Below are 13910 nucleotides of genomic sequence, written 5' to 3'. Positions count from 1 at the left end.
ATTACAAATCTGTAAAATGCGTTGAAAGTAGAATTTATTTCTGCGCATTTTGACACCTCATTTGTAGCAATTGTCTAAATATTGATGCCGCAGCGTACATTTAAATCAATGTAACCCAAGATTTGAAAGTTTCAGTAAATTCTATTGATTTGTATTCAGAAGAATGGAAGGAAATCTGTGTAATGTTATCTGAGTGTTTTTGTATTGTTGTTAGTGCAACTTTCAAATCTGGACCTCACTACATTAAATTGACCGGTGTTTTATTTCTTTCTGGGCTATCGTGTCTAATGAGGTGTCAAAATGCGGAGAAATAAATTCTGCTTCCAACACATTTTACAGATTTGTAATACAATAGCCCATTTTTTAATAATGGCCATTATTTAAGGGGGGTTAGATACTTTTTTGGAGATGTTTATCTGAATACCAAGCAATCCATGTACAGAAAGATAGATAGTAATACTTGATGTATCAAGGGAAATATATGCTCTTTAATATTTCATACTGAATGTATACAACTGTACCTGTCTCCCAATCAGGTTGTTTTGACTTAGAATTTGATAAAATAACTTATTCATATGTATGTTAAGTGGTAAACCAAACAAAAATGGGCCAATAACGTTTTTGTGTGTGATTTTATTCAAAATGGTTGTTTTTACATAAATTTTGTGTTGTTTATATATTTAGATTAATGCAAAATGCTAGGTTGCAACTTTAGAAAATTGCTAATTGCATACATTAGTTTTAATATTGCCCCTATTTTGTTTTATTTTCCATACAGCTTCTGAAGCCGACTTCACAGCAAGAAATGAACGAGTTGGTGATGAGTATGCTACGAGCTGTCTGCGAAGAACAACAGAAAACACACAGACATATTGGAGAAGGTGACAGCGCCAGTAACAGTCCTAATTCTGTAAGTGTTTTGATGTGAAATGCAAAATTTCATATATAATTATAATTGCATGGTTTAAAGTAAAAAAGATGAAATCTTCAAGTCTGAGTTCTCATAAATTGATGCTACTACCAATATTTTATTTTCCCCATGCTTTTGTCCACATGCACTCACACAGGAAGCAAATAAATTGAAATTGGAACTCAATAAAGAATTGCTTGTTAAGAAATTGCCTGACAAACCGGCAGGAGTGAGTATTATGCATAAACAATTGTTGGTACTTATAGAGCAGATTGGTTGGTGATGGAACACGTAACTTAAATTAACATACAAGGAGCAAAATTATGCACTTTCTGACTCGATTCGTGTCAAAATCCACTTCTTTCCTAAGTAATCATTTAAGTTCAATTCATGTTTTTACAAAAGTAAGTATCCTGCTTCTTCAGAGTTATGTGTGGTTCAAGCGTTTATAAACCTGAATGCAGATAGCAAACTAATCAACATTTACTGGCTGATCAACAATTCTGACAACAAGAAATTGGTTAATGGTGATCACCGTGCGTGTAGAGGGGGCGGATACTACACCTGTTCTACACGCTCCATGATCACCATTGCGTACCTGGAACTCTGAACAATTGGGAAATTTACTCTAAGCAGCTTCTTTGCCTGTTTATGGCTTTGGGTTTGTGGTGTATTTTTCGCTTTCCTCTTTGTATTTTTATGATTGCTATTTGATCTAAAAGGGAATTTGGAATGGCTTTTTACCTCACTTGCTGTGTTTTGCAGACTGATTCACTCACTTTGGAAAGATTGCAAATATTTATTTGGTTAAAATCTAGGGATTTTGTATGGAAATGTGTGTACCTGAGGGAGGAAGATGTTTTCTCTAGCTACCGCTTGCAGCATCTGTTTATTTGTAGCATATAAGAATACTACTAGTATTATAGATTTTCACAGTCATTGGTTATGAAATCTAAGAAGAAATTGAATGTTTATTGGAAAGACCCTTGGAGATTTCCGGAAATATCTGATTGTATGATAATTTCAAGGTTTATTATGTGAGAAATATATAGATAGATCATGTTCAGCATTATAAAGGAATTTCAGGCAGGATTCTGAGCAACACTAAGGACCATCCCTGAGAGCAGTAGTTTTCATGCTACAATGTTGGAACACCTATGGAAAGGTTGTACAATACTATGCCCTTGTTTTTGTTATTTTTGAGTGTCAACCCTAAACCCTTCCCTAACCTCGCAGACCTCCCGCTTCCTATGGGTACATGAGCAAAATTGCACGATTTATCAGTGATATGGAGGAAGGAGGCTTATTTACATTACTATATTCAAAGTGTCCCAAAACATGATGAGTAAGTTTTTGTACTTAACAATTAAGCAACAAACAAATTTGTTGTTTTCTATCTAATGCACTGGCAAGATTTGGCTTAATTTATCCACCCTCCTCCAATTTCACACATTCTAATATTTTGGCTAACACATATTTTGGTAAATTTGATGAAAAAATCCTAAAGAATATCTGATGTTCTATATAGTTGCTTCCAAGACTGCTTGTTTTCTGTGAACAGAAACAGGATATGTAATGCATCCTGAACATGTCAATGATATTGCATGATTTGTACCAAAGTTTGATGGGGTCAGCATGAAGGGTGAGACTATCAATAGAGAGGCTAGCATCCTGAAATGTCAATCTATTTTAGACTTTACTTTGAAGATTCTTGGACTTTTTTAATCTCTCTCTCTCTCTTGAATTATTCTTGCACATTACTTTGCTTCATGTTAATGGTTGGGTGCTTCTATTAAACAAAAACTAGTACAATTTTGATATAAAATCGGGTCGATTTAACCCATATTTATTTAGCTATGAGTTTGAAAAAATTGGGCGAGATGTAGTCAGGTCCAAGCGTTTTGAAACCAATAAATATTGGGCTTAAGGCATCCAATTTTATCATTATCATATTTTCACACAGGGATTTCATCAAAACATAATAATGTGAGAAAGTGGTCAAATAAAGCATATCCCAAACTTACGCATATAAGATAACTAATTATTTTATAGTATATGGTTTTATTAATATAGAATAATGGAAAAGGTATTCATTAACAGGGTATAATAGAATCGGAATAATATGATATTAAATAATCATGATAATAAAAAGATATTTGCTCTATGCATGTATTTTATGATCATATATATAAATGTGCACTGTACCATTTTCACCCTGACATGGCAGTGATGTTGGTGCGCATTTCATTGGGCGCAGCTTCCAATAGCTAGTGTTCGCTCAAAGTACTGTATACACACGCACATGCTCAAAGACGCTGCAAAGATGCGTGAACAAAACAGCTGCCTCAACGCGTTGACGTCACTACCACATCGGGACGAAAAATGGTATAGAAAATTGAAGCTCACCATGCATTTCTTGTAATTTTTAAATATCTCTGGTAGATATTTTGGATACTTTATCAAAACATTCCAGACACATCTTCAAAGATGAGGTTAACCACTATCTGTAATAACCCATCAGCACAATCAATATGTATAATGCCAAGCTGACACAGTGTGGTGAATCCATTTGAACTATTTCTAGATCCAACAATTTTTATGCACAAAATAGTAGAAAAGGTATGGCAGATTTTGGAATTGCAAACAAAAATGTCTCATTTGAGGCCAAATTGTGTCAAATCCAACTGAATTTGATCAATTTCAGCAGTTACTGCAATTTAACAAATATATCTGGCTGGATGAACATCAGCTGCAACTGTGAGTTGAAATGGCTGTGTAAGTGCTTCTACTGGGATGTTTGGATTTTAAATTGAATTACCCATTGCAACAAATAAAAGAAGGTAGCTGTTACATTGTATATGTCATCATTATGTTGTGAATATTTCTGGTCACACAAACCATAAGCAAAATTCAAAATGCTGTACATGTAGCCTATTAAACTGAACATCGCCTTCCTATTATGTCCGACATTCTTCAAAAAGGCTTATATAAGTTCATCACTGCCAACATCATTCATTGAGTAAACTTGATAATGCTGAAATTGGGTCGTACAGTAATTCAGTAATTTCATGTACACTTGAATAACAGGGAAGCACGGTGGCCTAATGGTTAGAGCGCGAGCTTCATAATCGAAAGGTTGCGGGTTCGAGCCCCACCACGGCCAGTGTGTTGCGTCCTTAAGCAAGACGGCTTAATTCCCAACTGCTTCACTCCACCCAGGTGTAAATTGGGGAGCTGCTGGGGGTAATCACAATCTAAGTCGCTGAGAGTACCTGCGCATCAGTTGCGGACTTGTGGAAGCGGAAATGATTCTGATATACCCTAATGGCAGCGGAATAATTGTTGAAGTGTGCTGGTACTTAGGTGTAGCGCACGTTAAATCACCGACATTTATTTATTTATTTTTATTATGCTCCGAATTGACTGAATGATGAAACTCACAAATGATGACATGCCATAGTCTAGAGATAGAGCAGACATACGCTACTTATGTTGCAATACAATTGTAACAGGATTGTAGTAAATGGTGATAAAGAAAACAATTCATAAAGAGGCACTTCATGATCCACAGCCTCATCTCCCCCACACTTATTCCAAAATAGTTTACATTTTGATGCCATCAGAAACCGTGTTTTGTTTTGTTTATGACTGTTTGTGTGCATAACCTCTTTTGCAGATTTGGTCAGAAATCTATGACTTGTTTGTTTATGACTGTTGTTTTTGTGCATAACCTCTTTTACAGATTCAGTTGTTTGACAAAGACATTATCCAATTTGTATTTTCTGTGTTTCTACAGACAGAAATTACAACACAGTGGCCTATTCGCCCTTTGCACAGATCCGCCATTTTGCTACCAAAACGAGGTTATCCCTGCAAACGCATGTGCAAAAAGTGCATTTTTGTTTTTCGTGCTTTTCTGGCAACGCACTAGAAGGCTTTTGCAAAGCATACGCGACAGTTAAAGCACACGCTTGTCAGGCGTCGCACTAACAGCACACACTTTGCGCGGGTAAAACCGTATTTTGAGATGACCGTGTGATCAGCGAATAATGGGGCACTGTGATACATGTAATTATGCCTAACTGGCAAATTCAATGTCCAAATCAACTGAAATTTTGGAAATCAGCTTTATTCTTATATCCTAAAAAGAGGATACTAGAATCACAAACTGCCCCTTTAACATCAAGAACTGTCTAGCCCATGCTAGACATGTTTTTTTGGTTTATCTAGGAATAATATAGTTTAATATGTGATCAAGTAACACTTTAATGGGGTTTTTTTATTAACCAGGGAAGAAAGAGTGGAGAGAAAGCAGCCAAGGAACCTGAATCAAGATTCAAGAAGGCAAAGAAATCGCTAACAACATCATTTGAAAATCTGCTGAACAGAGTAAGTTGTGTGTGCGGTGCTCCTGGACAAAACAGAATATTACACTAGGGTCGTATATATGGTCGAATCCAACGAAAAGTGTACACGGCATGTTCAGGGCCATAACTTAAAAGTATTAATCAATTGGCATTAGTTTTTGTATTGTGTTTATTCGCTTTGATCATACGCTTAGCGCCATATATAATAAGACCCCTTCTGTGAAAAACTTAGACACAGAGACCCCAAAACATGCTATTTTTACCCATTTTTTCAAAATATTTCTTAAAGTATTTTTAAAAACATCTAAATCAGTTATGAAAAGAAGTCATTGGATTGAATCTAAATTGATTTCCTGAAAGGTGTGTATTCAAAGATTGCCTGTTCAATTTTTCACATATTTGTACATAATTATGAATTTTTTGTGATAATTCTTTGAGTGGTATTTTTTACATTACCTACTGAATACAATTTTTCATAGCACTAGATATATCTTTAAAAATGGAAATCACTAATAAATGCGCAATTGATACAAGCTTTGATATGTCCAATACTGAAATGCATTGCATTCGGACATCTTTATTATTGTGTTTAGCTGCCAGAAATTCTAAATGGCACAAAGGTAGGTTTGGTAAAAATATGCATTACCTCCGAATACATGTTAAAAGCTGTGCCATTTCCACAAAGTGAGAGAATAGTAAACAATAGTTAAGCAATAGGTGCAGGGTAATACACTCTTTATTTCTACCAAGTTTCAATCACCTGCGTTTAAATATTTCTGAGATGTCAACAATAAAAGCAAGTATTCGTAGGTAAATTTCGGTAACCGAATGTTACCTACGAATACAGTTTGACATCATGACAGTATTGTGAAACACCGCCATTCATGCCAATGCCCATATTGGTACATAACGAAGGCCTGTATGTTTGCTATCAAATCATATGTCAATGAAAGTTGCGAATTCACATACATGCCCACCATGCAAAACTGAATACGGCTTAATTGGTGAAAAATATGTACTGAAATAGACGACGGTCTGCTCATTTGAAAGAAAAATCAGATTCAAAGAAGATTAGAAGGGGATAAAAACTAAGATTTGACAGCTGTCATGTGTGCTTCATTTTAAATGGTTACCGACCTTCTGGTTTCTTAGTAATTTGTGTCCAAATTGATTTATTCGAAGGTAACTTTTGACGCGTTTCGCTAAGGTTACCTACTGAATACCATGGAAAAAACGACTGTTCTCATTGTCTCATGATCTAGACAACACATTGATGGACCCTGGTATAAAGCTAATTGTAGTTGCCCTCAAACGAAAGGCCACAAGACGTAACTGACTCCAAGATGGACTTCACAAGTCTGCAATAACGGTTTTAAGCGATTTGTGTGCAATTAAGCAAATTAAAGTCACTTTAGTGCCTTTGTTTCTTACTTCAATCCTCTTTCAACCGTTGTGAACCGACATTATTAATACATGATAGGGTTTAAAGTATCAATAAACGCACATAAAGAAAATAATACATTCAAAGTGCTTTATAAAATGAAGTTTTGATTGTGATATCCACCAAAAGTCTAATTCTTACCTACAAATACTGAAATGTTACTTACGAATACAGCATAATACATGACATGTGTAATGAAGTGTCCCTACCAATGGAAATTAATTGTCAAAAACTTTAAGCGGTACCCCAGGACACTATTATTACCCATATACGGATTCATTCAACAATTATTTATTATGTAAAATTGCTGATTAACTACTTATATATCAAAATGAAGTGGTCAAAATCTTGCTAAAAGCATCAAAAAATTTTTGATCCAAGGTAATAGCATTTATTCATTTGGACGTACCATCTGAAAGGGATCTAAAACTACCATTTTATTAATTCATTACCATAATAGCAAAATTTAAACCTATAAACTCAATATAGATATTGTTAAATCGCTCATGTTACCTACGAATACCGGGTTTATTCACCTTTTCATTGTATAAAGCGTTAGGTGTATGCGTATAATTCCTAATATTCTTGAAAACATATATCATACTCGTTCTTATACAATGTGTAAATTGATTCATCCTCATTTGATAAATAAAATACAGAAACTGACCTAAACTTCATTTTCAAAAATAAACTAGCATAAATTGACTAAGATCATATTGATCACGTTATAAAAATAAAAACAAATATTTTCTGGTTGAGTTAGCATTTTCCTGACACCCTGTGGTCTACATTACACGAAAAAAAGCGTTAATGGGAATATTCCATTTGTTTTAGGTTGATTAGTATTGCGATAGTGAAAGCATCCTAGTGGTATTCGTAGGTAACATTGGGTTTTGATATCACATTTACTATCACACGTCCTGGATTTATTTTTCAAGATTAGTAATGGCACTTTTGGTTCCTATAAGGCCAATATGTCATCAATCAATGGGCTTAAGGAAAAAATTGTGGAGACATTTTTATTTCGGACTTTTATTTTTGGCCCGTGGACACTTTTGGTTGGATTCGACCATATGCTCATATGTCAGGGCACTGTTCTACAACTCCAATATACTTATACACTCCTAGAATGACCTCTGAATGTGATGGGTACAAAAATTCATACTGGACAACATGAGTTCAACTCTTGAGCTATGATTGATGAATGGGGTTATTGAACTGTGCGACTGGGGATGAGTTCATTTTGGCTCATAGTGTCATGGCTAATAATATATTCCCTATAGGGGTCGTGATCCTGGGTAAGCATCAGAAAGTAATTAAAATTCTAATCATGCACAGACAGTTTATACAGATTAAGTAGTGGATGTGCATTGCGACATAATTCCATTTAAGCCAGGAAAACACATATTGCCCTAGTTAAGCATGTCCAATGCGATATGGAAGACAACAACGCAAAAAGCGGTTTGTTGGTGTAATTCTGTATTATTCCATGCATATTGCTTGGAGAAGGTACTTATTAGAAATCAGCGAGACAGTGGTTAGCATTGTGAAATTGGGTGAGTAATCTTTCTGATTGGATTCATTTTATCAGCTGAGTGCATCCAATAATTTCTGTGGATAGCTGCTGTATAAGGTACATGACCATGTATCTATGTAGGACAACACATTGCTGTGCTGCTTGTCTAAATTGTCTCTTCATTGTGTCAGGGAGGGAGGATGGAGTTGAGTTGATTCAGAGATTGCAATTTCTCATGACAATGCTAACCAGTGGTGGCATGAGGATTTTCCCCAGGGTTTTGGGCAATGGTGGGGGAGGGGCAAAGTGAAGTGGGGGAGGGCAAAAATCTGAAATTTACCTAAAATTTGGCATTTTTGCCAAAAATAGTGGACTATTCTGTGATTTTTGGTTCTGATGGAGAAGAAAATACCAAGTTTATAGGGTAAATGCCCCATGCTATCTTGACCCTGCCACAGGTGCCAACTCAATTCAAAATCACACTACTGTGACTGAATTTCAACAGATTTTACTGGTGTTTGGGTAGAAGTTTCCACTGTGTTGTTGTAAGAAATCATAATCTGTAAAGTATTCCTTTCCCCCTGTCTTAGGTCCATTTTCAGATAACTTGACCCAATGTTTAATTTATTCTTACAACAGCATGATTATAATTTTTAGCTTTGCAAGATGACTGTTCCAAGAATGCAAAATGTGAAAATTCAACTACTGTTTTAACACATGCCTACCAAACTTTTCTTTTATATGTAGAGTAAAAGTCGGACCAGCACAGAGAAGAGCCTAGATGAAGAAGATGAGACGATACCAGAGGAGACAGGCTTTGCCAACACAGGATACACCAGCAGAAGAAACACAATGACAGAATCGGTAGGTTACGTCATCACTTCACCTTGAAACAAGTGACATTACAGTATGTGTTGATGTTGCTTGTCAAATTTGTGAATGTAAAATTGAAGTGTCTATTTAGCCATAGTGAGTGTCAGTAACTGACTACGGTATGAGTGTTTAAAACATCATTTGCACCCTCCACTCTGTACATTTCAATTGGACTGTGTTGTGTGACTTGAATTGGTGGTGTTTGCTGTACTATGAAAGTGAACGCAGGTATTTTCATTTCCTGAAAATCTGAAACAGAGTGTGGTCTTATGTATGGGGGTTTGTCAAAATCATGGCTCTTTTCATGGACTAAAGAGAAACAGATGAACTCCAAACAGACAAAGTCTCAGCATCACCCGATAATGAGGGCCGATCTTTAACTCCAAACAGACAAAGTCTCAGCATCACCCGATAATGAGGGCCGATCTTTCCATGAGGTGTGACAGACAAAACTGCTATGCACTTTTCAACAACTCTTCCTATACCTTTGTACAGGAGCCAACCGTTGTTAAACCGTGATGAACCCACACTTTTACTGTAAGCGTATACGCTGACGCGAAGCGAGACTACGCGTTACGCGAGAGCGCCAGAAATTCGTCATGCCTGGAACCTTTGTGCGTATGCCAGCTTACAATTTGAATTCAGTATTTTTCAGGTAGCGGCTAAACATTGCCGTTTTATTCTGTAGTTTTATTGCTGATATCAAAAGAAAAATCATCGAAGTTTTTGTAAGGCTGAGTGGCAATGATTAACTGACATTCTTCGTAAAATAATCGTGAATTATACGATATTTAGCTTCTTTTCGTTGTTGAAAGTTCAATCATGTTTCATCGTTGTTCATCACCGTTTAACAACTCGCGTCCGGCGCGTCTGCGTGGTTTACTTAAGCTACCCTCGCGAAGTAAACCACGCAGACGACGCGTCCCGCATCGTTGTTAAACGGTGATGAACAACGGTGAAACATGATTGAATCCCTAAATCACATATTTTTACGGTCTATTGCATAATCACGATGGCACGCAAAGCTCTATTGCGTGTATGCGAAGGCATGCAACGCTGGCATGATTATAAGACACGAATGATCGGCCCTCATGAATATGCGAGAATTCACAGCATACAATGCACAGGGACTTCGACTGTTGGAAAATGGTCTGTACTATAATTTAAGACCGAATTAAAAAGACTAGTTTGCGTCTGACGTCAGGGCAAAGACGTGACATGATTGGTTGCTAACCTGTGCAGTACAGCATTTTTGGTCTGATTGACAGGACGCAAACTAGTCTTTTTAATTCGGTCTTGAATTATAGTCTATGGCACTTTTTATTCAGTCCAGAACGACACCAAATATGGAGAGTAAGACATTTGACCTTGGTTGTAAAACAGCATCTGGTGATCCGATGGGAAACTGTACACATCAAGACATTTATATCAGCAAGACAACAGTCAATATTTTGGATCCAAATGACTCGAGTTGGCTCTCCTCTTGGATTTGGATAATGCTTTAAAATATTGACCATGCCTATTTGAAATGAAACAGAGGTCTCCCACAGTAAAGGATTGATTTCCTGGTGCATCCATGGAATCCATTTCCCACTCAGGAAGTCATCACCTTAATCTTCCACAGGGAGTGTGAATTTCAATGGGGTTACCTGAATGGGTGACTCCATTTGAAATATGTAGTAGACTCAGTACACCGGTCGATCTCACCGTTTCCGATGTTGATTAAGATACTTCTTGCATCGATCCCGAGATGCGGAAAAAACCAATAGTCATTTTGTCCCACATAAATGAATAAATAACAAAAACCCCGATCCCCGGTGGACTCACCCAAAAGGTGACGTCACACCATATGATCGTCCCTTATCCTCCTTGGTCTCCGACTGACACAGACGTGCCTATCGATTGTTCATAGCACTGTGTATCAATTTCTCGACCAAGGCGAGATATACGGTTGTAGTTTCACACCTTAGGTAAAACCAAACCGGTATTGTTCGGCTGAGGATAGTTTTGACGGCATTTTCTGGCGAAAAAGTGACAAAAAACGATCCAAAACTTAGCTACATATCGTGCCTCCGCTTATATACGGGACACACGAAAGCAATTCAAAATGGCCGCTCGTTGACGCCATTCATTTTGTTTCCCACGTAAAACAACCATTGCAGCCTGTAAGTTACAATAGATGTTTGTACATACACATTGTATTTCATGTACGGTAGGTTATTGTTGCTATGTTAGGGTGATTACTCTATCGTTATGTCTTCATTACCGTCCAATAAAGACGAGTTAATCAGATATTCATACGGTGGGGATTGGTAGGGACCCGCCTGACATTTTAGTAATAAAGTTAGCCAGTCCTTACTTTTACCACTAACGTTAGCGACCAGCCTCCGTGCTCAGGTTTGCTTACTGGGCTTGAGTCGCGTGTTGGGGGGTAGCCCCCCTCCCTTTTTCTCCTCGCTCGCCTCGCCCTGTCGGGCTTGCCCTTCCCTGGTGACGGAGCGGGACCCACACCCGCACGGTTTCACCCACAGGGAGTGCCCACGCTCTTCTAGATGTCTTTCTTTTGCTTAGGACTCTCCGAGTTCCAGCTTGACGATTGGGATAGGCTCCGTCATCGCCATAAGACGAAGAAGAAATCTACCAAGGGCACTGGTAAGGTCGATACCGTGGATTCTGCTGTGACAGCCCCTATGTGTCATGGCAGGTCTGCTTAAGGGGCTCCGGTCCCCGGACAAGCAGGCGGTTCCTTCGGGACTGCTAAGCGCGTCCAAAGGCTCAGCAGCCAGCGAAAGCACTGACTATACGTCGGAGCAAAGTAGCAGGCAGCAGAGCGGTAACCACCAGCGGAAACCCTAGCGGGTTTTGCAGCAGGAGGATACCAGTCGATCACGGTAGATTCTGCTGTGACAGCCCCTATGGGTCATGGCAGGTCTGCTTAAGGGGCTCCGGTCCCGGACAAGCAGGCGGTTCCTTCGGGACTGCTAAGCGCGTCCAAAGGCTCAGCAGCCAGCGAAAGCACTGACTATACGTCGGAGCAAAGTAGCAGGCAGCAGAGCGGTAACCACCAGCGAAAACCCTAGCGGTTTTGTAGCAGGAGGATACCAGCCCTCTAGCGAAAATCCTCACGGGTTTTTAGCAGGAGGACACCCGTCTGTTGCAGGCCTGTCTACGGGCTCAAACAGCCACAGTAGTAGCCAGCGACGGGCAGCATGCAAGGGTACCCGGGCTTGCCTGGGTTGAACCCTAGCATGCATGGGTTCAGCAGAGACGATACCGCTGCTAACGCTGTGGGTGTAGTCTTAGCAGAACCAACTGGGGTTGTCACACGGCAGCGTTCCATGGCGGGACCGCCGAGTGATACCCTGGGCCCTAGAATAGCTGCTGGCTGTCCACAGGGACTGGCTGGCGATTATTCAGGGGTTGGGCTCGCAGTCTCTCACGGGACAGCGACCCAGGTGCATTCGGTGGCAGCTACAAAGACGAGCTACGGCTTGACTTCAGTGGTAGCCGCTATGCACCCGCCCATAGCTGCCGTGAGTGGTCCGCCACACACAGCGACATTGGGCGAAGCTCTAGAGGGTACAGTAAGTAGCTTGAACAGCCTAGCTGATCAACAACCCACTTATGTCCTCGAGAGCCAGCGGAGCGTGGGTGATCCATTACCGTCAATGGGTCAATTACCCTCTCTTGATCGATCACTGTCAAATCAACAGGGCATAGCTCCATTGATTGACGCTGCCTATTCAGGTGGCGATGTGATCGACCGGGGGTATCCACGCTCAGCTACCCGTGGTACTAGGCAAGCTCCCTCTAGCCAAGGGACAGCCGGTATAAGCGGGTACCCATACACACGGCTTGATCCTTTGCGGGGAACGCAGTGAGGCATGGGTACAGTGGTACACAGCCGGGAGCCCTCACGGGCACCTACGCTAGTACCGCGCCCGGTACCACGCCAGCACACAGCTTGATCCCCAAACAGGGAACGCAGTGTGGCGAGGGTACAGCGGTCCACAGTTGGGAACCCTCACGGTACCCACGCTGATACCGCGACCGGTACCGCAGCACTCGCTTTAGTCGCCACAGTCTCTGTGGCAACAAGGGGGGGGGCGGGGCCTGGTCCTGCAGTCCCAGGGGGTTACCCTGGTGGCGGATCCTTTCAGGGTCAGCTGCCGGCGGGTATGCCCGTGGTACCCGCCGCAGGGTGTTTCTTCCACGGCCCAGCACCGTGGCAAGTGTCGCCAGCGATGGCCACGCAGTACCATCATCAGCTGTTGACCAGGCCAGCCGGCATGGGGCTAACCCAGATCTTGATCAGGGTAGGCCCCGTGCTGCTAGCGCTAGGACGACGGCTGCGAGAGCATGCGGACCCAGTGGTGCCATGGCGGATACCTCAGGGTCTTGCGGGAGTACTCCCTCTTCTGCTGGCAGGTAGTCGGCGAGCCACACAGTGGTTATGCCTTCTTACCCGCTTTCAGATGCCCGTCCTCAGTTACCGTCATCATCAGAGCATGATACGGATACTGTGGGCGAGGAAAGGAGTCGGAAGCTGAGTCCGGTAGTGACATCACTACAGTCTCCTTCCCCGCTGCCCCGCGAGGGGAGCAACAGCACTGATCTTCCTCCGGACACCCCTAAGGGGGAGTCCATGGAGGAGGACCAGGGATCCTTTCAGTAGGATGCTCAGCTGCTGCTTCCTCACAGGGGCGCCTGCACTCTCATTCCCGGCAAACCTCACGGGTAGATATCGTGGGCTGTCGAGCTCAGTAGAGCTATGACGCCGCGTGCTTGCACGCTTCCTCTGCG

The 13910-nt window shown here is 40.7% G+C and overlaps 1 protein-coding gene across 1 annotated transcript in view; it reads left to right on the top strand.

The window, feature by feature from the left end:
• The window catches only part of LOC140160496 (TBC1 domain family member 1-like), a 110188-nt gene that overhangs the window by 65147 nt on the left and 31131 nt on the right, over nt 1-13910 (top strand). Inside the window, 4 exon segments of the mRNA XM_072183730.1 lie at nt 779-910; nt 1068-1139; nt 5201-5299; nt 8982-9098. Coding sequence (XP_072039831.1) covers nt 779-910; nt 1068-1139; nt 5201-5299; nt 8982-9098 — 420 coding nt within the window.

The sequence above is a fragment of the Amphiura filiformis genome, chromosome 9 (assembly GCF_039555335.1).
Source record: "Amphiura filiformis chromosome 9, Afil_fr2py, whole genome shotgun sequence".
NCBI classification, from domain to species: domain Eukaryota; kingdom Metazoa; phylum Echinodermata; class Ophiuroidea; order Amphilepidida; family Amphiuridae; genus Amphiura; species Amphiura filiformis.
The sequence above is the reverse complement of the archived record's forward strand: the minus strand, read 5'-3'. Positions and strand labels throughout refer to the sequence as shown.